The 26,771-nt window shown below is 37.5% G+C and overlaps 6 protein-coding genes across 7 annotated transcripts; 5 read left to right on the plus strand and 1 right to left on the minus strand.

Annotated features, from left to right (window-relative positions):
- Positions 1-1,103: 1,103 nt before the first annotated feature.
- Positions 1,104-2,390, plus strand: LOC114525706 (protein transport protein Sec61 subunit beta-like). The gene is made up of 4 exons (XM_028547118.1): positions 1,104-1,195; positions 1,767-1,864; positions 2,017-2,112; positions 2,191-2,390. Exons 1-4 carry the CDS (start codon positions 1,193-1,195, stop codon positions 2,276-2,278), a joined length of 285 nt encoding a protein of 94 aa, XP_028402919.1. The 5' UTR covers positions 1,104-1,192; the 3' UTR covers positions 2,279-2,390.
- Positions 2,391-2,427: 37 nt separating this feature from the next.
- LOC114525704 (alpha-1,3-mannosyl-glycoprotein 2-beta-N-acetylglucosaminyltransferase-like) lies at positions 2,428-4,492 on the minus strand. Of its 2 annotated transcripts, none has more exons than XM_028547117.1 (3): positions 4,158-4,492; positions 3,456-3,833; positions 2,428-3,288 (listed from the first exon to the last, which is right to left on the minus strand). In XM_028547117.1, the coding sequence occupies exons 1-3, from the start codon at positions 4,396-4,398 to the stop codon at positions 2,624-2,626; spliced, it is 1,284 nt and encodes a 427-aa protein (XP_028402918.1). In that variant the 5' UTR covers positions 4,399-4,492; the 3' UTR covers positions 2,428-2,623. The 2 variants fall into 2 exon arrangements, with proteins under 2 accessions (XP_028402918.1, XP_028402917.1); XM_028547116.1 differs by having other exon boundaries at positions 3,969-4,492.
- Positions 4,493-4,543: 51 nt separating this feature from the next.
- LOC114525610 lies at positions 4,544-6,646 on the plus strand. The gene is made up of 3 exons (XM_028546998.1): positions 4,544-5,428; positions 5,608-5,620; positions 5,826-6,646. Exons 1-3 carry the CDS (start codon positions 4,636-4,638, stop codon positions 6,619-6,621), a joined length of 1,602 nt encoding a protein of 533 aa, XP_028402799.1. The 5' UTR covers positions 4,544-4,635; the 3' UTR covers positions 6,622-6,646.
- Positions 6,647-7,660: 1,014 nt separating this feature from the next.
- Positions 7,661-14,714, plus strand: LOC114525611 (uncharacterized protein PFB0145c-like). Its single transcript, XM_028546999.1, has 3 exons — positions 7,661-8,374; positions 9,119-9,772; positions 9,973-14,714. The coding sequence occupies exons 1-3, from the start codon at positions 7,666-7,668 to the stop codon at positions 14,712-14,714; spliced, it is 6,105 nt and encodes a 2,034-aa protein (XP_028402800.1). The 5' UTR covers positions 7,661-7,665.
- A 728-nt stretch (positions 14,715-15,442) lies between these two features.
- Positions 15,443-21,742, plus strand: LOC114525612. The gene is given in 8 exon segments (XM_028547000.1): positions 15,443-15,769; positions 16,556-17,676; positions 17,781-18,193; positions 18,606-18,633; positions 18,782-18,962; positions 19,266-19,388; positions 19,391-19,411; positions 19,414-21,742. Coding segments are annotated over 8 exon segments (3,972 nt in total). The 5' UTR covers positions 15,443-15,583; the 3' UTR covers positions 21,313-21,742.
- Positions 21,743-23,842: 2,100 nt separating this feature from the next.
- On the plus strand, positions 23,843-25,488 carry LOC114525708. The gene is made up of 2 exons (XM_028547121.1): positions 23,843-24,543; positions 24,770-25,488. Exons 1-2 carry the CDS (start codon positions 24,172-24,174, stop codon positions 25,274-25,276), a joined length of 879 nt encoding a protein of 292 aa, XP_028402922.1. The 5' UTR covers positions 23,843-24,171; the 3' UTR covers positions 25,277-25,488.
- Positions 25,489-26,771: the final 1,283 nt, after the last annotated feature.

Here is a 26,771-nt window from a genome sequence, read left to right on the forward strand (position 1 = left end):
CATCTTCACAGTAAATACTCTTGATTTTCCATGAACTATAGTATGAACCCTCTGATAGCTGAGTTACAGAATGCTAAAACACCCAGGGAAGTGTCGACCGGAATGGAGACGTACAGTCACGTGCTGTATCTATCTCATAGGAAAACTTATCTTCTCACAATACATTTCGGTGAACTGTAAATTTAGAATATGTTACAGTGGCTTATTTTCTCCTTAGGTGTCTTTTCTCGTATACCAGGTCCGTTCGCCGGCCATGATGGAAATCAAAGATTATTTCAAACAGATTTGCCTTCCTACCAATACACACATCTCCTTCCAATACCTTGGCAGTATCAGCAGTTGCCCACAACAGCTCGTACTAACCAGGAATTGTATCCAGTTTCAAGATGTCAAACATCTTCAAACACTCCAAATATGAAAAGTTAACTTAATCTTTCTTCGTGAAATTGCAACAAAATGTATGGATTACAACAAGATGTATGGATTGCAAATAGACGAGTAAATTGTCAGTCTAGTCTACTAGATGTATATATATAAACTGTATTGTATTTATAAATCTGCACATGTTGTGAATACAACTTTGCAGGAAGTACCAAAAATGCTTTTAAATAGATTATACATATTGTATGATAAAAATGAACAATTTTTGAATAATATATTTCTGCACAGTTCGCCCTTCGAAATTGACGGGGAAAATGACATGCAATTTATTAATTCATTAAATTGTATGAAAAATATTAGTGTATAATAAACTAGCATATATTAACATAATAACAAAGGAGCAAAAATGCGAAATGTACAATGGTTAATAGTCCAATTAAATAGCAATTTCAATTAGTTAGAAAGCGATTTGAATTGCTTAATCTCTGATAAAGCCTAAGAGAACTGTAAAATTATTAAAACTAGACTAAAAATTAACAAAAAAAATTCAAAACAATACCTCTTTTGACGGCGATATAAATTCTATAAAGCATAACTTGAAACTCCCGCCATTTTCATTGTTTTCCAAGCGAGCAAAGACGTCTGGGTAACAAATTGCACGCAAGAAACCTGGAGACGAGAATGACTGCGCCGGAATCTCAACTTTCAGCGGCATTACTCTCTAGTCCCAGTCTTTGTGAAAATTTCTCTAAACTGACGTAGCATTCTCTTTTGTTTTCCTTCGAACAGAGAACATAGTATAGTCACAAAAATGGTAAGTTTTAAATCGTTTTATTTCAAGAAAAACTTCATTTATTACTCCGTACGGTATGTCGAACTGTTTGCTGGGTATTTCATTTACGAGGTTGTATTGAAACGCTTAAAATAGGTCAGTTTAGGGAATTAAATGTTTGTGATATTGTCGTGTGTAAAGATATAGGGATTTAGTATAGAAATTGTGAGAAAATGTGTTTATAAATCGGTCTAGCCTTACGATCGTACCACTTTACAATGCTTCTGGGATTATAATTACGTGGACTAAGATATTTTATCGCAAAACTGATACTGATTTTAATATACAGTTCTGACTAATACCAACTGTGTTTGAACTTTGAATGAGGGGTTATGAGGCTTGAGGGGAATCACATAGACAGCGTAGTAATTGTGTAATAAAACATGTGAAAATATATAAGAAGTTATAAAAAAAATTTTTAAAGTAAACAAAACAGTACTGCAGTGTAAGTTTTTAAAGTAAACAAAACAGTATTTGCAGTGACAACTTTGTGACGTTTCTTAGTTGGAAAGTGCAGATGATATAAAGTATGTTTTGTCTGATTTCTTTACAGGTTCAATCTGCATCAGCTACGTCTGTAGGAGGGGGAAGTAAATCACCATCAAAAGGTCTTGCTAAGACCTCAAGTGGAGGTGGACAAGCTAGGCAAAGGTAGAAATGAGGATTTGGAAAACATGACCTATCTCTTGTTATTTAAATGCAGATTGCTCATTCTATTTCCTTAAAGCAACTTCTTACATTCAAAAGTAGCCTGTGAAGAGCTGCCTAACCAAATTCTGATATACTATCTCTGTATTCACCAGGAAAGGGGCATCTAGTGCCGTCACAAGAAGAACAGCCCCTGCTGGTGGTGGTGGAATGTGGAAATTTTACACCGAAGACTCACCTGGATTAAAAGTGTATGTCAGCTAGAACATGTGTATTTACACAAAGATAGATCTTTACACAGACTTTGACACATCTTTTTTATTTTGTAGTGGTCCTGTACCAGTCCTCGTCCTGAGTCTTCTCTTTATTGCCTCTGTGTTTCTCCTTCACATTTGGGGAAAATACAATCGAAGTTGAATGGAATGCCTGCCAAAAAAGAATGCTTACAAACAGCAAGTCCATGAACAAGAATATGAACTTTGAAATACACATGTGAACTTTACGCATAGTCACTTAAGAATATTGTCATATTATTGTAACTGGAATTTTATAATAAAATTGTCCATATATATGCTGTATAAAAAAGTGATTTATGATACTGTTCTTATACTTACTTGAGCCTTGTACACATTATAGTGGAGTGTATATTTGATGTGTATGATTTTTTTTGACAAAATGTTTGAAAATGTACAAAAAATTAGAGCAACCATTTAGGATCTGTTTCTAGGAACATACTTTGATACATCTTAAATACATTCATAACTACTCTTTATGTGTTATATAAACTCTAATTCCTTTATACATGACTGTCACAATGCCTTGATAACCAGCTCTGGGTACACCAGCTTTGAAGTCTACCATTGCACCAAATTTTGAAGTGATTGCATTGAATGAGCTCTCGGATGAATAATACACTTGCACTTCTTGATGATTGCCATTATTATGAGCTATTATATCATCCACCTTAAAAGCTGGCAAGTTTCTAACTTTCCTCGTAAATTCCTGGTCATATTTTTCTTTGATGAGATAGGATAAGTCTGTATGTGTGAAGTCAAACTTTTTGTTGTTCAATAAAATAAACTTTAGGTACTGATCAAAGAATTGTCCTTGACTAACACCAACTCTGCCAAATGTTTTGGTTCGGCAAATCTCAGGTCGTATGCACACTCTTCCTTTCCTTTGCGCAGGTTCCCTCATCCAATCATCCCAGAATCCATTAGGCCATTTAGGCCTAAGCTCATTCCATATTCTTTTAGTTATCATCCATCCCAAGCCTGGGAAAAAGTCTGAACGATATAATTTCCCATTTTCATTACTGTCTACCAAATCAGCTTTGCCATTGTCATTCCATGCAGACACACACCAAATTGTTGGATCTTCATCCAGTAGATATCTTGTCCCCAAGAAATAGTCATAAAAATCTGGAGCTGGAAAAGTGAACAAAATTGTTGATTAGTAACTTGAAAACTAGAACTCTTTGATATCTTGAACTCAAGGCATTAAACCCTGCAAACTTTCTCTTTTAGTTTAAGGCATAGAAATAATAGACAATGTCTACCATTTCTATGGGTTAAGGTGTCATATGAGATCATACCTATGTCAAGATCATCTTCAACAATAAGAACAGTATCATATCCAATCTTGTCAAACATCTGACTTAAAGCCCATTTAAAATGTCTTGAGATCTTGTAATAGCCTGTAAATCTTCTCATATTAGGTGGAACTTCAGGTTCTGAAAGATCTGGCTGTTTGATATGATTAACAGCAGTTGCAAATGCAGAGATTGCCTGGGATGTTTCCTCATGGCCACAATCTTGGCTTACAACAATTGGAAATTGTTTTGGAGATGGTCTGTACTTCAATAAACTGTTCAGCGCCCTCTTTATTGCATCCGGTCTGTTGCATGCAATCACCAAAATACCAATTGTGTAAGATGAGACTTCATGCTTAGGTACTCTGGGTGTTTTGATCTCTAAATAAGAGGATAAGATAATGAAATACCTGCTTAAGTGTATGGTAGCTGAATTCATGTATGAACAATATGATTTTATCTTTTGTTGAGCAAAATTTAAGCGTGCAATATTCACGATTTTATCGAAAGATATACCTTTTGCATCAGAGTTTATTTGTTTATGTTTACGAATCCCCCTTTGACGACCATAATTTCCCCTGAACGGACCCTGTAAAGCGTCACCATGGACAACATTTTTGATGTCCTTCGCTTTATCCACTATGCCGTCAGAGACTCTTCGTTTTGGTGGACGCGGCTGCTTGCGAAAATGACTTTTAAGCTTACCTCGTGATAGAGGTGTGTTTTGCAAGCCATGCTGCACTGTTTTGTCCTCATTTTTCGGCCTAACAAGCACATTCTTGGCAATACTTATGAAATCGACCGTTCTTGTAGGAATATTTGGACTGTCATTATTCACATGAATTTCTGGACCCGAATGTCTTGAAATTAACACCAATAAAAGTAATACAAATGCCACAAGAAATACAGCTATACCAGCTTTATGTTTAATCCGTACGACGCGCATTTTACATCAATTTAGAAGACAAAACTTTAACACTCGACACGTTTGTTGTCGGCCATATTGATAATTTATAAACGGGGGGAGGTTTGAACTTTTTTTAGATGGGGGCTTGCCATTTTGAATATTTTTATTATTCCAAGTAGCGGATCCTGATTCCAAGAAAACGCCAAGATTCCAAGAACCTAAAATATTTGGGTAGAGGTAGAAGATGTGCAAGGAGTGCGTTTAGTCGCAAGCAATATGCCAAACAACAGGAGAAACCGAAATTCGCAAACGAGAAATCAACGGCAACGGCAACAGCAACTCGCTGATGCAACTAAACAACACCGAAGATCTAACGAGGATCGCGTTCCTAATCAAACAAAGTTTACAGTTTTCATCGATGACGGGGAACGATGTCAAATCGAGAAGTGGGTTGAAATGAATGAATATATCGAAACCGGAGGCGATTTGTTCGGGTTGTGGGTGGATAGCCATACAGCTGTCATCCAGTTTGTGTTGGGGCCCGGGCAGAAATGCCGCAGAACAACCACGTCGTTTTATCAAGATGTCGAGTATCTGAAGAATGCAGGCAATTACCTGACACAAAAGCACGGTTTGTGCAACGTTGGTCAATGGCATTCTCACCATAGACTTGGCCTGACACGACCAAGTGGCGGAGATGAAAACACAGTGTGGGGAAACATGCCAAGCCTTGGTTTGAAACGATATATCGTGTTCATCGCAACGATAAAGGGTTTGGGTGAAAGAATGGAAGTCAACATCAATCCATATTTGTTTGAAATTGATCAAAGGGGTAGAAGATTACCAGTTGTTCACGGAGAATTGAAGGTTTTGAAAGGGCAAAACTCGCCATTTCGCAATACAGCTATTGGTGATAATCCATATATTAGAAATGGTCGGGAAGCTGAAAAAGAAGTTAAACGTGATAAAATCCCCAAAGGAATACGGAAGGCAAAGAAGTACACGTCAAGGGTGAAATTGCCACCGAAGTTTCCAAAAGTGGAAATTAAATTTATACCTGTACAGTACTGTTTTGAATAAGATTAGTCATAAAGAAACTTTGACTAGTGATTGATCATGTCCGGTGTTTAATTGTAAAGAGACAATATAAACTTGTGCGTCTTTATAGCTTTTGAATGATTTTTTTATACACTTGTTAACTTGATATTCATAAACAAATTACTAAACTTCGTCTTGGTATTTACTCAGATATAACAACTAAGTGAACCATTTTTGCATCTATCCTATTAATTTTCCACAAAAACTGGGAAGGAAGATATTGGTCTAGCTGGAATGGCTGCATGTAAACTGTACCGAGCACCCTGTCAATGGGTTAAATAATCAACAGGCCCATTTCCCTAATGGTAATAGCGCGCCTCGCTCGCATTTGTTCCCAGTCTACGTCCGTTCATCACAGAATAATTTTAACTTCAGCCGTCCATTCCAAGCTTTCACTTTCACCTTTCACGAATCTACTGCAAGATGACTTTCTGGAAGACGTTCTTTAAAGAGGTATTTATACCAGTATTTAACATACTTTGGTATTTTTTCATATGGTCGTACAGTCAAACCATCAGAAGCGGTAAATTTATCACTCAATGGGCTAGCAACGATCTTTCAACCGAAGACAGGAAATTCAAAGTATACATTTACAAAGATGAGTTAAAGAATATCAAAGAATGGGTGATGGCAAAGGATGATATTGAAACTGGTGGTGATCTGTTCGGATTGTGGATAGACAGACATACAGTTGTCATTCAATTTGTACTTGGTCCTGGTGAAAATTGTCGGCGAACCCAAACATCGTTCTTTCAGGATATTGAGTATCTTAGTAGTGTTGGAAATTACCTCACAACCAAACAAGGTTTGTGTAACGTTGGACAATGGCACTCGCATCACATAATGAATTTACCAGAACCAAGCGCGGGTGATAGGAATACAGTATGGAATAATATACGTGGGTCGGATATGGAACGATACGTTGTGTTTATCGCAACAATCAAGAAATCGATTATGACCGAATTCCAGGAATCCGAAAGTGTTCAAGTGAATTGCTTTCTCTTTGAGATTGATAGCGAAACAAAGAAGCAGCTTCCAGTTTTGCACGGAGAAATTTGTGAGATGGAAGAGGATAGTCCAATGCACACTGATTGCTCTGAGTTAAATGACCTGATTGAATCAGGCAAGGAAATTGAAAAAAATCTAATAAATACGGATGTATGAAAAAATGAAGCGTATTGAACAATGTAGTAGCTACACATCTATATAGTAATACACATCTATATATAGCCTAATCTCTATATAGCAATACCTTATTATACCTTAGTCACTATTAACTCGTAAAACTTAGTCACTATTAACTCGTAAATGTCGTAAATACCTAAGCTGAACTATTATGTAAGAGTGTTGAAAGATCTGGATGCAGGAATTCGTGCCATGGCTGAAAGGCCATGGCAATCAGGACTATAGGTGGGTTTCATTTCAAGACTACATACATAGCGAGACACTTAGTGGCACACATATTGCCGAATTATGTCTTGTTGTGGAAATGAGCAAATTTCGTTAAATTGCACATAACATCTGCTCAACATTAGGTCAAAACCTACAATGAATATTTTACTTGATTTAATAAACATTCTCCCATCTGGAGTCCCCCACCAAATGCTAAATCTGTCACGTGACTGAAACCCAGCTATCGCCATTGACAACAGTTAATAATTAATTTGAACGTGTGTAGATCACTGGGTGCAGATCAATATAATGTAGCTAACCCAAGTTTTACTTTGATTTTGTACATTTTATCGATTGTTTTGAGTCGGTATGTTTGGTTTATGATCTCCTGTCGTTTTTTATTCCTGTTGACAAAACATTTGATCTTTGTATCATTGGCGAACAATTGATATTTAATAGTGTATGAACCGTATTTACTGTATTTAATGAATAGGGTCAAAGTTTAACTATAGTTCCTGGTATCAGTTAAAGAGCTCTTCCGGAAACAAGTGCTACAACGGCTTCCAAGAAAACCAAAATTGAAAAGTGAAAGAACCCAGTTCTGAGAAACAGATGTTATTTCTGCGAAATGGTTAGGAAAATAACAGTAATTCTAGGAAACATATGTTGACAAAATAAAGAAATCGAAAATGGTAGCAAAAGTTGTATACAATAAACATAAAAGTTAGTTGCACTTTGGCGGACATTTCATGCTGGGAACGACGAAAATATTATAAGTGAAAGGACCAAGAGTGTTGCATTCATACAGCCGGAAACATGGCGTGGCAAAGTCACAAAAGCTCTCACGATCAAATAAAGTTTACTGTTTATATGAATGAAGGAGAACAGCACCAGATTGAAGAATGGGTTAAGAAATATGATGATATTGAAACAGGCGGTGATTTGTTTGGAGCATGGATCGATGAGCACACTGCTGTCGTTCAATTTGTGTTAGGGCCGGGCGACGGTTGTCGTCGATCAAGTGTGTCTTTTTATCAAAACATAAACTATTTGAGAGAGGCTGGCGGCTACCTGACACAAAAGCACGGCTTGTGCAATATTGGTCAATGGCATTCCCACCATAGACTTGGCCTAACACGACCTAGTGGCGGAGATGAAAACACAGTGTGGGGAAACATGCCAAGCCTTGGTTTGAAACGATATATCGTGTTCATCGCGACGATAACTGGTGGCAATAGATCATACTACAACTATAGCACCAGTTCTTACCATGATAGGGAAGACCTAAAAGTGAATATCAACCCATATGTCTTTGAAATCAAGAATGGCTACAGAAATGATGTGCCACTTGGAACTATTGAACCTCTTCCTGGGAACTCGCCGTTTCGTTTGGATGATAGAATCCAAAACGCAATAAAAATTGGAGCCGAGAGTACAAACGAAGTTAGAAAATTCCCACAGAAAAGGCAACATGATAACAAAAGTGACGACGAACCAAATATACCGAAAACGAAAGCGAAGTCACGTGAGTCTATAAGTTGTTAGTGATAAAGTAATCCTTTGCAATATATTCCATTGCTGCATGGGGCCGGTTTTATCAAGCCCGTTTAGCTGAAACGGTGGATAAGTCAAATTTAAATAACTCTCTTGCATCTCTCTTGAATGAATCAACTTGAATATTAATAATTATATTATACAGTGAATATGTAATTGTAAACAGTATCTTTGTATTAAGGTTAAAAATATTTACTTTGCTTGTTGAAACCACAGACTTACTTTCTATTTTAAGCTTAAACATACCATTTAGCTAAACGGCCTTGTTACAACCGGCCACTGGTTGGTGGCACAGATGCATTTAAACGTTACAACACTCCCATTGTAACGTAAGAGACTGATCTGCTATTAATTTTTTTTATTTCGCGAGTCAGGTGATATTGCACTCCAAGTGATATTATCAGCGTGCAGAAAAGTTGTCACCTGGTATTGTCAACGCGCAGAAAAGTTGTCTAAATAGAAATCCACTTTGCGCTGTTTAACCGATTATGTCTTTTGTCATTCTTTATGAAACTATAGTTGACGTTTTGTGATTATGTTTAGTTATGAGAACTATAGCTCTGACATTAATTTGAAACTAAAATAAAGAATATTTCAAGATATACAACTAGTCCCAGTCCGTTACAGCGTTTCGCATTTCCTGGTTACCAGAACACTCTCTTCGTTAGTACAACCTGACTAATAACCAATTTTAAATCTTCTCCATTTTAAATAGTTCAAAGCCCTGTTGATAAACCATTTACTGTGTACATGAATGAAGGAGAACGGCACCAGATTGAAAAGTGGGTTAAGAAACATCAAAATATCGAAACAGGTGGTGATTTGTTTGGAGCCTGGATCAATGAGCATACTGCTGTCGTTCAATTTGTGTTAGGGCCGGGCGTTGGTTGTCATCGAACAAGCGTATCTTTTTATCAAGACACAGACTATTTAAGAAAAGCTGGTGTTTACCTGACCAGAGATCATGGCTTGTGTAATATCGGTGAATGGCATTCCCACCACACACTTAACCTGACACGACCAAGTGGCGGAGATAAAAACACAGTGTGGGGAAACATGCCAAGCCTTGGTTTGAATCGATATATCATGTTCATTGCAACGATAACTAAAGGTTCTAGATCATACAATTACAGCACCGGTACTTGCGATGATGTGGAAGACTTGAAAGTGGATATCAACCCATATCTCTTCGAAATCAAGAACGGCAAGAGAAATGATGTGCTATCTGGAACCATTGAAGCTCTACCTGGGGGTTCGCCGTTTCGTTTGGATGGTAGAATCCAAGACGCGGTAAAAATTGGAGCCGAGAGCATAAACGAAGATAACATCTTTCAATGGCATGGAATTGAAAATGTAAACGATGAAGCACGTGAGTTCGTTAGTTATGATGAGGGATTGAGCGATCTATAAACTTTTTTTCTTGAGTTACATATGATATTTGCCTTTTACTTGTGTTATACTTACATGTGCAAATATTATGAACCTTTCTCTTCTCTTGTTCATGCATTTTTTGTACATTATTAGTTATTATTCTGTCGCTGTTAACAAACGGCGCTTCTATTCCAGCAGAAAATGAAGACTGTAGTCACGATGACAATCCTATTGCTGGCATCCAGCTCGATACTCAGCAAGAACAACACGATGGAGACTCGAATGAAACATACATGCTGTCCACTAATGAAGAGAAGTGCAAGAAAGAAAAAAACAAAAGAATAGATGAAGAAACAACAGAGCCAAACGACAATTCACAACAACACATGGAAGAACATTTCTTTAACAATGATAATACAGGACATGAAGATAAAACGGGTGAAGATGCTATGGTTGTTGATGCTCGTGAAGAAGACAAAAACAAACTGCAAAATTATCAAAAAGATGGTGCAAAGAAAGAGTGCGTAGCTACGAAAGATCCGTATGAAGATGGATGTCAGACTCCAACAATACCTCGTGCTGAGAAGGAAAAGCAAGGAGATGGGAATGAAACAAACATTGTGTCCACTAATGAAGAGGAGTACAAGAAAGAACAAACCGAAAGAATAGATAAAGAAACAACAGAGCTAAACGACAATTCCCAACAACACCTGGAAGAAGAAAATGCTTTTAACAATGATAATACAGGGCATGAAGATGAAACGCGTGAATATGCTATGCTTGTTGATGTTCGTGAAGAAGACAAACACGAACTGCAAAATTATCAAAAAGATGATGCAAAGAAAGAGTGCGTAGCTACGAAAGATTTGAATGAAGATGGATGTCAGACTCCAACAATACCTCGTTCTGAGGAAGAAAAGCAAGGAGACTGGAATGAAACAAACATTGTGTCCACTAATGAAGAGGAGTACAAGAAAGAACAAACCGAAATAGATAAAGAAACAACAGAGCCAAACGACAATTCCCAACAACACCTGGAAGAAGAAAATGCTTTTAACAATGATAATACAGGGCATGAAGATGAAACGCGTGAATATGCTATGCTTGTTGATGTTCGTGAAGAAGACAAACACGAACTGCAAAATTATCAAAAAGATGATGCAAAGAAAGAGTGCGTAGCTACGAAAGATTTGAATGAAGATGGATGTCAGACTCCAACAATACCTCGTTCTGAGGAAGAAAAGCAAGGAGACTGGAATGAAACAAACATTGTGTCCACTAATGAAGAGGAGTACAAGAAAGAACAAACCGAAATAGATAAAGAAACAACAGAGCCAAACGACAATTCCCAACAACACCTGGAAGAAGAAAATGCTTTTAACAATGATAATACAGGGCATGAAGATGAAACGCGTGAATATGCTATGCTTGTTGATGTTCGTGAAGAAGACAAACACGAACTGCAAAATTATCAAAAAGATGATGCAAAGAAAGAGTGCGTAGCTATGAAAGATTTGAATGAATATGGATGTCAGACTCCAACAATACCTCGTGCTGAGGGGGAAAAGCAAGGAGACTGGAATGAAACAAACATTCTGTCCGCTATTGAAGAAGAGTACAAGAAAGAAAAAAGCGAAAGAATAGATAAAGAAACACAAGAGCTAAACGACAATTCCCAACAACACCTGGAAGAAGAAAATGCTTTTAACAATGATAATACAGGACATGAAGATAAAACGCGTGAAGATGCTATGCTTGTTGATGTTCGTGAAGAAGACAAACACGAACTGCAAAATTATCAAAAAGATGATGCAAAAAAAGAGTGCGTAGCTACGAAAGATTTGAATGAAGATGGATGTCAGACTCCAACAATACCTCGTGCTGAGGAAGAAAAGCAAGGAGACTGGAATGAAACAAACATTGTGTCCACTAATGAAGAGTACAAGAAAGAACAAACCGAAAGAATAGATAAAGAAACAACAGAGCCAAACGACAATTCCCAACAACACCTGGAAGAAGAAAATGCTTTTAACAACGATAATACAGGGCATGAAGATGAAACGCGTGAAGATGCTATGCTTGTTGATGTTCGTGAAGAAGACAAACACGAACTGCAAAATTATCAAAAAGATGATGCAAAGAAAGAGTGCGTAGCTATGAAAGATTTGAATGAATATGGATGTCAGACTCCAACAATACCTCGTGCTGAGGGGGAAAAGCAAGGAGACTGGAATGAAACAAACATTCTGTCCGCTATTGAAGAAGAGTACAAGAAAGAAAAAAGCGAAAGAATAGATAAAGAAACACAAGAGCTAAACGACAATTCCCAACAACACCTGGAAGAAAAAAATGCTTTTAACAATGATAATACAGGAAATGAAGATGAAACGCATGAAGATGCTATGCTTGTTGATGTTCGTGAAGCAGATAAAAACGAACTGCAAAATTATCAAAAAGATGATGCAAAGAAAGAGTGCGTAGCTACGAAAGATTTGAATGAAGATGGATGTCAGACTCCAACAATACCTCGTTCTGAGGAAGAAAAGCAAGGAGACTGGAATGAAACAAACATTGTGTCCACTAATGAAGAAGAGTACAAGAAAGAACAAACCGAAAGAATAGATGAAGAAACAACAGAGCTAAACGACAATTCCCAACAACACCTGGAAGAAGAAAATGCTTTTAACAATGATAATACAGGGCATAAAGATGAAACGCGTGAAGATGCTATGCTTGTTGATGTTCATGAAGAAGACAAACACGAACTGCAAAATTATCAAAAAGACGATGCAAAGAAAGAGTGCGTAGCTACGAAAGATTTGAATGAAGATGGATGTCAGACTCCAACAATACCTCGTGCTGAGGAAGAAAAGCAAGGAGACTGGAATGAAACAAACATTGTGTCCACTAATGAAGAGGAGTACAAGAAAGAACAAACCGAAAGAATAGATAAAGAAACACAAGAGCTAAACGACAATTCCCAACAACACCTGGAAGAAGAAAATGCTTTTAACAATGATAATACAGGACATGAAGATGAAACGCGTGAAGATGCTATGCTTGTTGATGTTTGTGAAGAAGACAAAAGCGAACTGCAAAATTTTCAAAAAGGAGATGGCGGAAAGAAAGAGTGCGTAGCTACGAAAGATTCGAATGAAGATGGATGTCAGACTCCAACAATACCTCGTGCTAAGGAAGAAAAGCAAGGAGACTGGAATGAAACAAATATTCTGTCCACTAATGAAGAGGAGTACAAGAAAGAACAAACGGAAAGAATAGATGAAGAAACAACAGAGCAACAACAACACCTGGAAGGAGAAAATATCTTTAACAATGATAATACAGGAAATGAAGATAAAACGCGTGATGATGTTACGGTTGTTGATGTTCATAGAAAAGGCAAAAGCGAACTGCAAAATTATCAAAAAGATGGTGCAAAGAAAGATCCGAATGAAAAGGGATGTCAGGCCTCAACAAAACCTTGTGCTGAGGAGGTAAAGCAAGCCACAGACAAGACACGATTGTTAACAATGGATGACAGTACCGAGAACGACCAACAGCCCAACATAATACGAATTGATCGTATGGCCGACGGAACTCGCTTTAAATGCAATAAAACTCTGACTAGTCAAAACACAAAGGCAAATAATGATAAAGCGGAACTTGAGGGAGAAAAAGAAAGGATCGAAGACGCGATTGCATTCAACTCAGATCCAAAAACGGACGAAAAAAGAGCGGCAGAAGAGAGCGACTCTGCTGTGCGAGAATTTCTAGATGGCTGTGAGGACGAAAAAAATTCTACGAACGGACAAGCAGACTCCGTATTGAATAAAAACATCCGAAATACAACGCTTGGGGAGGCTTCAGATCATTCACCAGATACAAAGCATAAAATAGAAGAGCCAAAACCGGAATCGAGAAGAGATTTACAAGCTCGATGTGATGATAAAAACGAACATATGGCAACGGTAAATGATGACTCAGAAACCTCCAGTATCGAAACCAAATCTAACATGCCATCATCAATATGCCAAGTTAACGAGTCACTCGAAACGACTGCTAATGAAAACGCCAACAAATATACCAAACCTTCAACAGGTTATCCCCAAATTGCCATTAAAGACTCTCTAAAACACGGAAAGCATTTGAATGAGAGCAATAACAGAATTCGTACAATTTTTGACCAAATAGAGCACAAAGAACAAAATGAGAATGGAAATAATGCACCAGATACAATAACAAAAAAAGTAGACCCAATACATTCAGCAAAAACCAAGATTGAAAGAATAGATCTAAAAAGTGAGGGAACAAACAAACCTAATGAGACGGCCAAGACAGAGGTAGAATCAACATCGAAAGAACTTAATGCACAAACAGAGAATCCAGCAAGAGAAACACAAAATCCTATCGAAGTGTCTCGCCTTGAAGAGCCAACATTTGAAAGAAGTGATCCAGAAAAAGATGTGGAAGTCATCAGCGAAAATCAAAATAATGACTTCAGTGCTTCTGCGCAAACACCAAGTGAATTACAAAATGCGAGGAAAAAGAAAAAATCAATCTCTGAAAGAATCAGAGAATCGTTGAGGCGAAAGTTTAAACGCACAGACAAAGAAACCAAGATGGGTAACAAGAAAAAAAGAAAGGATTCGAAGTTTGATGAAACGAATAAGCGATTTAATGAAGAGACCAACATTGAAGTAGCATCAACATTTGAAAGAAGTGATCCAGAAGAGAAGGAAAGGGCCTTTAACAGAGATCAAAATGACCAAGGTATAGAAAACATAAGTCAAAATGACCAAGATGTCAATGCATCTGAACAGTCAGCGAGTGAATCGCAAAATCCCCAAAACCCGCCGTTTGGTCGAAAGTCGAAAGACAAAAAAAAGAAGAAGGCCGGCTGCTTTCCTTTTAAAGGAAAGAAAAGGAAATTAAGTTTATAAGAATTTAGATCACAAACCTGTTGGTACATATCTTCAACTATTTTTCTATTTAATTCTTTGTTGCTATATTAACTACATATTAAAATTCTTAATAATTAAAATTAAATCATAGTACATAAAAAGTAAATGAAAATTATGAAATAGATTAACCCAAAAGCAGCGTTTTAACATGTAGCTACCTTATTGAATACAGCATGCACTATAATTCCATGATTACTAAACATAAAATGCAGAATTCACAGAGAGCTTATATATAAATGTACTCGAATAGTCTCATTGACGATAATAGAAATTCTGATCAAATGTAATAAACCAAAATGGAAATATCAATAATCATCCACGAATCATATTTCAGATTTACGAGTCTTTATTTGCCTACGGGAGATTCCTCCACCGGGTGAAATAGAGCCTAGTGTAGACTCTGTTTAGTAATCAAGTGGGACGTGGGAACCTTGGGGACGTGGGGGACCTTAGGCACGTTCTCCTCAAATTTTTGTAGTCATCCGAAAAAGCGCTCTTCTCGAAAATGTACTTTCCCGCCCCCTTTAAGTATAACATGCTGCCCATCCCTCTGTTGCAATTGAGAATGATACGTGTATCTGCTATCACGATTGTTTTGTCAATATTACATCAAGTATTTCAGTGCATTACTTGTACCGAGTTACATGATAGCATCGACAACTCTTTTTTCCGGGAAAACCCTTTCCATGTATCGGCAGTATCGCCATACATAAGTAGCATTTAAAATCTCAATTTAAATTCGCCATTTTTGTTGAATAAGTATGTCTATGACTTGTCGATTAATTATAACCTAGCGCCAGGCTTTAGAAAGGCAGGAGAATCAATAGGATTATTGAATTTAGTGAAATATGGGTTTCAAAGTGTATATGAACGAAGGTGAATGGGATCAGATATGCGAATGGGTTTTAAAACACAAGGATATCGAAACTGGCGGAGATCTATTTGGTTTGTGGCTTGATGAACACACTGCTGTTGTTCAGTTTGTGCTTGGCCCCGGTAAACATTGTAGTAGGACAACAATATCTTTCTTTCAGGTAACTAAGTATTTTGATGCAACGATGTTATACGTGATGTCAACAACAGTGCGATCTGACGGCCGATATAAACAAATCGTTCCTCTTCGGTTTCATTGCCAAAACTTGGTAAAACTGGTTAAAGCTCGTCTTCGGCAGTATTTATATGGATTAAAAATGTTCTTACGTTTCGAGAAGCTTGCGCACGAAAGGGAGATTGTTCGTCAGACAATCATCCAGCGCCCCCCTTGTATTTCTTGTTAAGCGCAGGATATCTGACAGATTTGTGATGATTTGATTCGCGACTTTTGCGCTCTGTGCCCATGAAGATAGACCATCTATACAATTATTCAGCTCGGGAAACGCTATAGTTCGTTAAAAATACTAATAATCCAAGCCCTTTTACTTCGCAAGTTATTTGCATGAAACGTAATATGAACACGGCATTACTGCTAAATGCAGGATCACTTTTCGCCATTTTGGAGAGATCTCTTTCGGTGGCTTGGCATCGAGAATGCAAATTTGCTAAGCGAAAAATTCAACTTACATTTAAGTCTAGATGTAAGACCAAAAAGCCGAGACTATACATAGTCTACATTTATTGAGTCATGAATGCGGTCATCACTCATCATGTTTCTGCAAAGTCTAACATTCAAACCACAGAAAAAAAACAAAATAAAACGATTTTCAACCTACCACTTGTTATTAGGTGTCTGTTAACACGAATCGCCGTCTTTTTCGGGATTTTTATATGTGTTTCCTAACATAATGCACGAAATACTTCTTTATTCATTATTTTACCAACAGGATGTAAACTATTTGTACAACGCTGGGACTTATTTGACAACCAAACAGGGTCCTTCTAATCTTGGTCAGTGGCATTCCCATCACAGAATACATCTGTTTGAACCAAGCTCTGGAGATAAGAATACTGTATGGAGCAACATGCCTGGATTAGGATTGAATCGATATATTGTGTTTATTGCAAATATAACCAATGTTGTAAGAATTGACTGCTTCTTGTTTCAAATCAAACATGGTCGACAACTTCCGGTTAAACATGGAAAGTTTGAGTTTCTAAGTGGTAACAGTCCTTTGCGTTTGAATGAGAATATTTTGCGAAATGTCTACGTCGGTGCAGAGAGCTTCAATCCGATGACCACGTTTGAAAAAGAAATGAAATTTCTACGAAATAAGAACGCGAGAGACGACCATGTACCAGGTTACTCTGCGAGACGTGTGGAACATTATTTCGGAGATGTTTCCACTATGCAAGAAAAACGTAGGAATAGTTACACCTGTGAGCATAAAGGTGAACACACTGCATTTGAAAGCAGAATTATCGAAAAAAAGAGTTTTCCGAAAAGTGAACAAAAAAGGGGAAATTACGACGGATACACAAAGACAGACCACTATGAAGAGGATGAACGAAGCCAGCTCAAAAGGAATACGCCCATAAGAAGACTCAAAGATGCAAACATAGGACAAGACTTTCATCATCACACAAGAACGTCTGTTGGTTCATCCAAGGTTACCAACAATCCAGATGAGAAAGTATTTCAAAAGCAACCTGGTAGGGCTTGGAAATCCAAAGGATCAGAAGAGACGAAGCCGAAACTATCAGCAGTTTTATACAAACCCGATGGCAAGGGAGAAGTAAAGTTTTTAAGAGGAGATTATCCAACAGAAAATAACAGATATTCTCCGCCGCCTGGACATGGGAATAGGAATAGAAGGGAGATACACACAAACCAATGTGACTACCAACAAAACGCTGTGACTTCATCATCAAGAAACATAATCCAGAATCGAGGAGTTTATACTCCAACTGAGCCAAAAGGCAACAGAATTAACTCGTTCCCAACATCATCCTTTTATAGAAACGAAAATGTAATCCAACAACTCTGGGATATATTTCAGGAGAACTGGTAGATAAAGAGCCAAGAGGCAGAAAAGATCATCGAAAGGATTACTATTCTCCAAGACAACGAGATTACAACCAGGAAACAATCCAAAGTGACCAACATCGAAGGAATCCCCAAAGAAGCAGAGAGAGAATGCCCAAAGAAAATGATCAAGCAATTGTTCGTCAGCCAGAATCTTTCTCGAGTGGTCTTGAGAGCACTCGTCGTAAAAGGAAAAGCGGAGATTATGATAATGTTACTGAACTATTTCAACCAAAGAGCAGCAAACCAAACCCATATGAAAGTAACTCCGTATCTTACTACAATCAAGACAAAAGACCGAGCACCCCATCTGGAACATTCCCTCACAAAGAGGATCAACGAGGAACATTCCATCACAACGAGGATCAACGAGGAACATTCTCTCACAAAGAGGATCAACGAGGAACATTCCATCACAACGAGGATCAACGAGGAACATTCTCTCACAAAGAGGATCACCGAGGAACATTCCATCACAACGAGAATGAAATAACTGGCGGTAATTGCCTTACTCGCCGTTGCCATCCCGTAGAAAGTTTGTGTTCCATGATGAGATGCTTAACTATAACCGAGCAGGACTCAACTGATATTAACAAAGGAAGTCAGGACGAGAAGGATAAAGAGCAAGATGTAGTCCAGGTTACTATTGTATAAAGTATCTTTTTTAGTATCTGTCACTTATATATAGATCAGTGATTACCCTATAGATATGTATCCACATCATAAGAGTTAAAATTCAGTAGTTTGCACGAGGTAGCTTAATATATTGAAAGTTATTTATGGAAAAGTAAATTTAAGAATTCACAAAAGAATATCTTGAAGTTGTCATATGGTTTCAAAACTACTTCGTTGTGTAATGATGATGACTTAGTTTGATAAAAAAATGTTAAATGAACCATGAAATTATTTAGGTATGAATTCTGTCAAAACCAATTCCTGGTATTTCGGGGTCAACATTTAAAATCGAAACTTCAAATATTTACGAAAGGTCACATCAGTTTGACTCGAGATCGTACACTATTTAGTTGGCATTTAACGGCTAAGACCATAAGATAGATGCAAAATAATATAACGTCGCTGACATGAGTTTCAAAGTGTATATGAACGAAGGTGAACGGGATCAGATATGTGAATGGGTTTTAAAACATAAGGATATCGAAACTGGCGGAGATCTATTTGGTTTGTGGCTTGATGAACACACTGCTGTTGTTCAGTTTGTGCTTGGCCCTGGTAATGATTGTAGAAGGACAGCCACGTCATTCTTTCAGGTACGATATAGTTCTAGCAACGGTTCGTCTGAAAACTTTGGATTGAAAGGCCTTGTGAATGCTGCAAAGACCTATACATCGTGACAGTTTGTGCGCATAGACTATACACACTTATAGACACTGTGTATGTGGGTAGTTTCGTCTTACAAGTAGTTATTGCGTGTTTAGAAAAAATACGGACTTTTAATGCGGGGCTGTGGACTCCTATAACCGACGCATGTTAATAGATGAAAATGCTAAACGATCTAAAGATATGTATTTTACATTCATGATTGATTTTACTTTTACTCGCTTATCTTACAGGACGTGGACTACCTACGCGACGCTGGAACCTTCTTAGCAAATAAACACGGTCTTTGCAATGTTGGCCAGTGGCATTCTCATCACAGAATAAAGCTATTTAAACCAAGTGCCGGAGATAAAAAATTACTGTATGGAACAATATGCCTGGGGATTAGGATTGGATCGATATATTGTTTTTATTGCAAATATAACCGATAGAGTGACAATTAACTGCTTTTTGTTTCAAATTAAATATGGTCAACAACATCCGGTTAAACATGGAAAGTTTAAGTTTCTAAGTGGTAACAGTCCTTTGCGTTTGAATGAGAATATTTTGGAAAATGTCTTCGTCGGAGCTGAAAGCTTCAACCAGTTAACCAGGTACGAAGGAGAAATGAAAAATTTCTCACCTGACGCGGAAGCGAAGGAAGGGGCTAGTAATCATAATGAAAGTGAAAGTCCTGCAGAAAAAGGAACACCGATAAGCTGGCATGCAAATACAAACAAAATAACCCCGAAGCACACGCCAGCCAAAGTTTTGCATGTAGAAACAACATCCACGACAAGACTCGCAGACGCCAAAACCTCAGAAACTCCAACATATTGGCGTGACAACAAGAAACTATCAAAATGCAATTCCCCGCAGCCTAACTTCACAACAAACCAGCAAGATACGCAGACACAGAATCCACCACCGAAACTTGGCAAACCAAAAATGGTGTCGGTGTCAGCTACAATTTTACATGAACCCAAAACTCAAAAAACAGTTAAAGAAACAACAACTGGCCCAGACGCCAAAATCTCGAAAACTCCAACATATTCAGATAACAAGCAGGGGCTACCAAAACGAAAATCTTCAGAGAACTCTACAACAACCCAGCAAGATACACGAACACATCAAGGGGAGCCTGAAAGAATATCACCAAAAAAACGAAAGCAATCTGAAGAGATTCGTTCAATGGGTACTGAGTGTCAATGGGTGGATGACGGGCAACCGAAGCCACCTGATACTTCTCGGCGCTTCAGTGGAACTGAGCGCGTCAATCAAAACAATGTGCCTAAGAGTGAAATGAACTCTATTTTCGACAAGGACGAAAAGAAAGGCCTCAGTGTTCATAACGAAAACCAAACAAGCAATCCTGAAGGTGATACAACACCAGGAGATCCAAAAGTAAAGTCTGCTTCAATTTATCATGATCCCCCAAAACCAATTAAAGGTCCTGTGCAAAAGACACCCGGGTATGGTAGTAATATACCCAAAGAACGCTGGAATGATAAAACTAACAATATGACGAGCAACAAAGAGCTGGACAATCAACGTGACCCTCAAGTCAACAGAAATATTGTTACCCTACAAGCTGGTGGAGTCACGCAGACAATCTCAAAGTCCGAAAGTATATCGCTCGAAAACCAGAAATCCGAAAAGTCTCGTGCAAACTATGAAGTTAAATACATTGGAAGTGTTGATGATAACGCCAATGAAAATGACGCGCAAGGGAATAGGCTAAGTACATATGATAATTTGATACTTGGAAAGAACGAAACAGTTAGGAGTATTTGCGCAGACAGTGTCAATCATACATCAACGGAAATTAACCAAGAAATAACGAAAGGAATGCCTAAAACGCCATCTGCAACCGTCAAAAATGAAACAGTTGAGAGAGACATCGATGCTTCTGAACACGAATCAGGCATGAACAAAATAGATAATGAAATCCACATTGAATCCGAAAAAAAACAATCACAGAAAAGTAGAAAATCCATTCGTGAATTTGGGTCAAATAAAGACAAAAAAAACAACACAAAGAAGGAAGACACGAGGAAAAAAAAGAAACGAAAAGTTATGTCGAAAAGCAACCTGGCTTCAAAAAAAAATGCAAGCATAGATGATGACACGATAAAAAATGCAAATGATAAAAGTGAAAAGGTTGAAAACCACGGGAATAACTTAGATGGAAGAAAAACTAGTGATGAGGAAAAGAAGGGACAGGTTGAAGAAGGAAGCCATCGTAAAGAAAGCGATGAGAATAAAAGACGTCGAAATTGTCCCTGTTTCGGTAGACCATAAAACCATCACTGAACGATTCAGAAACAATTGGACCAGCAAAAGAAGGGAAAGAAGAAATGGAAGGACGAGAAAATAATCTATCTTTAACAATTATGTAATTAATTTCTTATAATGTAACCCCAAACTAATGTAACCCTTAACCATTGTCTGCTTTTTTGCACAGTACCATACACATTTAGAAAATTATATATCTCCATGAAACACAAACAGCTGTATGTAGCAGTTTATACAATATAGATTATATATATGACAGTTTAACAAAAACCATATTTTAAAAATGGATCACATAACATTCCGCTAATTAATAGAAGATCATTGTTTGCACCCTCATAGATGTTCCTTTTTGCATGCTGGATTACAATACAATTATATTGAAGCACATCAGTCTAATATCTTACTATATATAACCTTATAAAACCAATCTGACTTATTTCAGTGAAATAATAAAGAGATTTTTAGAAATAGATATCTTGATTATACGCTAAATCCCTGACTAGTTTCTGAAAATTTGATCACTTGCAATGTGACAAAATCATTTTAACACAAAAGTGTATAATATCACTCAGCACAAACAGTGTACCGACTATAACTAACATAAAAGCACACAAAACATAAAACTGACTCCACTTAATCGCTTCTACTGTTTGATCTCCATATCTCTTAAGAAATGATCAATAGGAAGGGAAGTTCGTAGATGTCCTTCGTATGCTTCGAGCCACAACCTTCCTTTCATAAAAACATCGTATAAATTATTTTGAGGACTCCAGCGAGATATTCGATAATGGCAAATCCTTAGAAAACCATTGTAACGTGGTAAAGTATGTGTCTGTCCACTGTTTTCCCAATTCGGCATAGGTTGTGGGGATTGTGTTACAACCAAATCTGGTACACTGTTCGGGAAATCTTCGGGCAAGTAGGCTCGAAGAGTATACTCGTTGCCATTATTTGTTGTCATCCTAATTTCAACGTTCGTCCTGCCATGCAGCCATGATACTCTACCGGGAAAATATACGCTCAAAATTTCCTCTTCTTCTAAGATACGAAAGTGCTGATTTCGAGTCCAGGGCATCTTACAGATAACGATGTTTGAATTAACGATGGTTGAGCTTGTATATTTCCATAAAATGTGTAAACATTGTGCGATTAAACTTGCGAGTTCACAGCGGAAGTGGACGAAATTTCAGTTCAACAACACTTGAGTTGCCGAGTTGCAAAGTGAAAGTTAAAAGGTTATTATTATTAAACAGCTGGTGACGTAAGAGAGGTAAATTTAAATATCGAAAACAACAAAACCACACGTCGAAATACAAGGTTTTAAAGTGGTCGATGAACTTGACAACGACTTGATAAGCAATAGATAAAGTAAACACCCAAGCCGATTGAATGCAGAAATATTGGTTTATAAGACCAAATAAACGAATTGCATTAGTCACTCGTTATGGCAGCGGCACGCACACAAACTGACACACAAATATAGCTTTGTAGGCCTTTTACTGACATGAGCAGTTTTCAAGGTTCAAAGCTGGCGGATCATCATCATCATCATCTAGCACATCCACATCATCCAAGTAGAAGTCCATAGGACGGTTCGTTTCGACTGAGCTCTCGTAAGCCTCCAACCACAGCCGACCCTTTTTAAAAATATCAACAATTGTGTGTTTTCCTGGCGACCAATGACGGTAATAACTATAGCATATATTAATATGACCTTCACGTCTGTCCAAGGTATGATTCTCGTAACTTTCATTCCAATCTGGCATTGGCTGAGGCGATTCGGAGACTACCATCTCAGGTGCAGAGTTAGGATAATCTTCTGGAACGTGCACACGCAAAACGTATTCGTTACCACGGTTTGTTACAACGCGTAGCTCGATTTTCGTGTGCCATTGTGGATTGATCCATGTAATATCATCTTTAGCGAATTCTTTTAACAATCTTCTTTTTTCAAGTATCAGACGATATTTTTGGAATTTGCTCCACGACATCTTTAACAGAAGACAGTTCAAGCGTATCCTAACGCGTATTTCCTCTGTCAATTGAAGAAAAAATCGTTTGCTTTTACACAGCTATACCCACAACTTGTAGCTACAATAAATGAATTAGGTAATCAGACATTGAGAAGCAGTAACAAAGCCGACACAATTACATTGCACTGCTAAGAAAGACAAAATCTACATAAGGGCAAAGGAAGAAAAATAATTTACATACCAAATATATTATTTATAATCTTTGTTTATGAATGGATTAATGATGTAATATAATAACCATGTTAATCCCGCTAATCACAACCGAAATGTATGGTACAATATTCGTCTTCCAACAGCCAACACTGATTTCAAACGTATATATGGGAAACACTACCTAACTAAACGTTTCCCCTCACAGCGGGTAACATCTATTCAAAGACACTCGACTCACAAGCTTCAATTGTTTTCTTTCATCGGGAATTCCCATGTAATCAGTGCCATAAACTTTCACTTTCTGCTGTTGAAATTCTTTCACAATTAACAAATGCTTAGAAATTGGATGTAATTCCAAGTATAGCTTCACCCATTTACCAAGAATGTTTTCCTCGCTTCTTGGAAGTGGGAAATACCATTACGTCATATAGAAGTGCTAAAAAACACTACTGCGCAAGACAATGGGAAAATCCCTTCATAGGAGTACCTGTTTGAACACGACCGACCACGGCAGATTAATTTAACACTTGTGTAGTTCACCGTAATATTAAGAAGAAGACTGTCTCATAAAAGACGAATCAAGACTATAAAATACAAATTCAAACACTCTTGAACACGACTGTGGCGTACGCGAGAACACAAGTGTAGTTATAACTCGATTTGTACCACTACATCCAATATGGCAGAATGTAGAGACATCGAAGTTTACAAACCAGCAGATTTGGACTCGCGCCTAGAAAAAGAGAAAGATACACTCGAGGGATATTTTTGGCCGGAGGAATTTCCTATACTGCATAAGAATGATACTCCATGTTTTGAACGCAAAGTTGAAGTGAAAGATAAACATTACAAGCTTCGTGTTTATGTGAATTCCGAGTATCCTCGTAAAATGCCAGATTTGGTGGTGTGCGAGCCCCCTGAGTCGATGCCTGTTGACAACCCTCATTTTTGTGGAAGCCATGCAACCCATACGTGGCCACCCTTGCATGGGTTCTTACATATTTGTCATTGGCATTGGGCAGCTTGGACAAGAGAGAACATGATTTTCCAGGTGGGTTTGTTGAAATGATCTGTCTTAACCCAAGGATCGTGTTTCGCCATTCTTCGGTAGCCATATTCACCACGCTTCTTAACACTATACGCAGAGAGCTCTGTTGCAAGACCCCTGACTCTCTGGAGTGTCTGTTCTAGGATATCCGATCCCAAAACTACTCGCTTCATATAAATTCGTGCATTCATTCTGAAATTCAATGTGTATTTTGAATACTTTCACACAGGTTTTCAACAAAGGAGTTGAGTGGCTCGAAGCCTATGAAAAATACCTTATAGGAAAAAAATTACCACTTGATTTACAACAGATGAAACTCACGGAGGAAGAGGAATTAAAAGCGGAAAGAGTGGAGAAGTTGCAAATAGCCCTTCTGGGTCAAGAAATCGCCTTGGCTTTATATCAATCACGTCCTAATTTTCTTAACGATCTACATAACTGGCAAATGCGTTCAATTTTCAGCAATATTTTGTCACAGCGTAACTTGCCAATATTCACTGTTGATGAAATAAATAACGAACAGACCCAAATGATAGAAACGTTTTTGAGAAGGTGTAATATGGATAATCCAATTGACATTGCTTGTGGTTGGCTGTTTGCATTGCTATGTCTATTTACTAAACTTAATTTAGCCAATCCTGGGTGTACAATCGACGTTTCCTTCACACCGTTTGATGATGGACGACTACATTTCAGATTAGTTGCTGTAAGGCCTCGTAGTATTAAAAACAACTAAAAATATTACTTGCCATATTTTATATCTGGCTGCTTCTCGGCAAGGATGGTTTTTGGGGACTTTGTTGTCTTTGTACTACCAATGAGCCCCAAATTGTAAAAATATTGTTTAATTATTTATTTAATTGCTTAAAACATGGTACATATACTAACCAGATTACACTACACGAATAGTAAAATTTTCACCCGTATCTTTTAAATATAATTGGTAATTGGTATATAAAATCTAGTGTGTCTATGAGTATTAAGCCAGCAATTATCGGCAATGCTGAAGTAGATTTCGGTCATACATGGCCATATAACGTGCATATTCTTTTTTTCGTCTGTTCTCTTCATCAACAACTTCTTTCGTGAGTTTCATCGGAGGTAAAAATTCATTCAAAGGTATATCCGTTGCAAGATGTTCTTCGTAAGCCTCTAACCATTCTTCTCCCTTCTCAAAAACCTGATAAAGTCTATTCTTCCGTGTCCAGCAAAGCGGATGATAGAAATGAATTTTTAAGAATCCATCCATTGGCGGCCATGTATGTGTGGTGTATGTCCCTCGCCATTCTGGTGTCGTTGGCATTGGTTTTGGTGAAGAACATACAACTAAATCCGGCAGTTGATTGGGATAGTTCTCCCCTACCAATATACGTAGTCTATAAACATTTCCTCTATTCGTCGTTACATTACGTTCAAATGCAGCCATAAGCATTCCATTCTTCCACATCTTCTTCCATGGAAATTTTTCTCCGCGATAATATTTTTCTAGCTCGTTCTTCTCGTATTTCAATCTCGCTTGTGATAACTTATCGCCAGTCATTTTCAGATATCTACGTTTAAAACGTGATATCTACAGTTTGATGGTATGATTGAGTTTTGTATCACAGATGACAGGTTGAAAATGCTGTGGTCCTGTTGGAACTGCAACGATTTAGTCGAGTTTGAATATTATATTATACTGGTTTCTGTTTGTTAAGCTAGGGGAATCCCAAACGCCTACGCATCAGGGGAATTCCCTAATGACTTGCTGACCAAATATAAAGTTTCAAGATGCGATTAATCATGAATGTATAATTGAAGAGATGATATTCAGTCAGACGGAACATAAGGGATTAAATATCAACGCAGTCTTTGGAAGTTCGTCTTCTGTTTTCCCAATTTTGGTTTAATACTTTATTTACGAAACGGACGAAATGTTCACAGATGTTCCACTTAGAAATCAAGTGATTGAATGAAACTTGATATATCCTTTTGAACAATAACAAAACACGGGAAATCCCTTGTTACTGGAAGACTAATGTAAATTATGATGACTTGCCTAAACAGGTTTTTTCGCTGAAATAAACTAGTTTAGTTTAGTTTATAGCTATCTAAAAGACTTTTTGCTGAAGTAGACTGGTTAAGTCTATTTTGATGATACGGCAAAGTAAAAAAAATTAAAAATTAAAACTAGAGGAAGCGAGATAAAGAAATTCATTATATAAAGATACTGTTTAAAACTTCAATATTAT

Source organism: Dendronephthya gigantea, unplaced genomic scaffold (genome assembly GCF_004324835.1).
Source record: "Dendronephthya gigantea isolate DGI-Jeju-01 unplaced genomic scaffold, DenGig_1.0 000035F, whole genome shotgun sequence".
In the NCBI taxonomy this organism is placed as follows: domain Eukaryota; kingdom Metazoa; phylum Cnidaria; class Anthozoa; order Malacalcyonacea; family Nephtheidae; genus Dendronephthya; species Dendronephthya gigantea.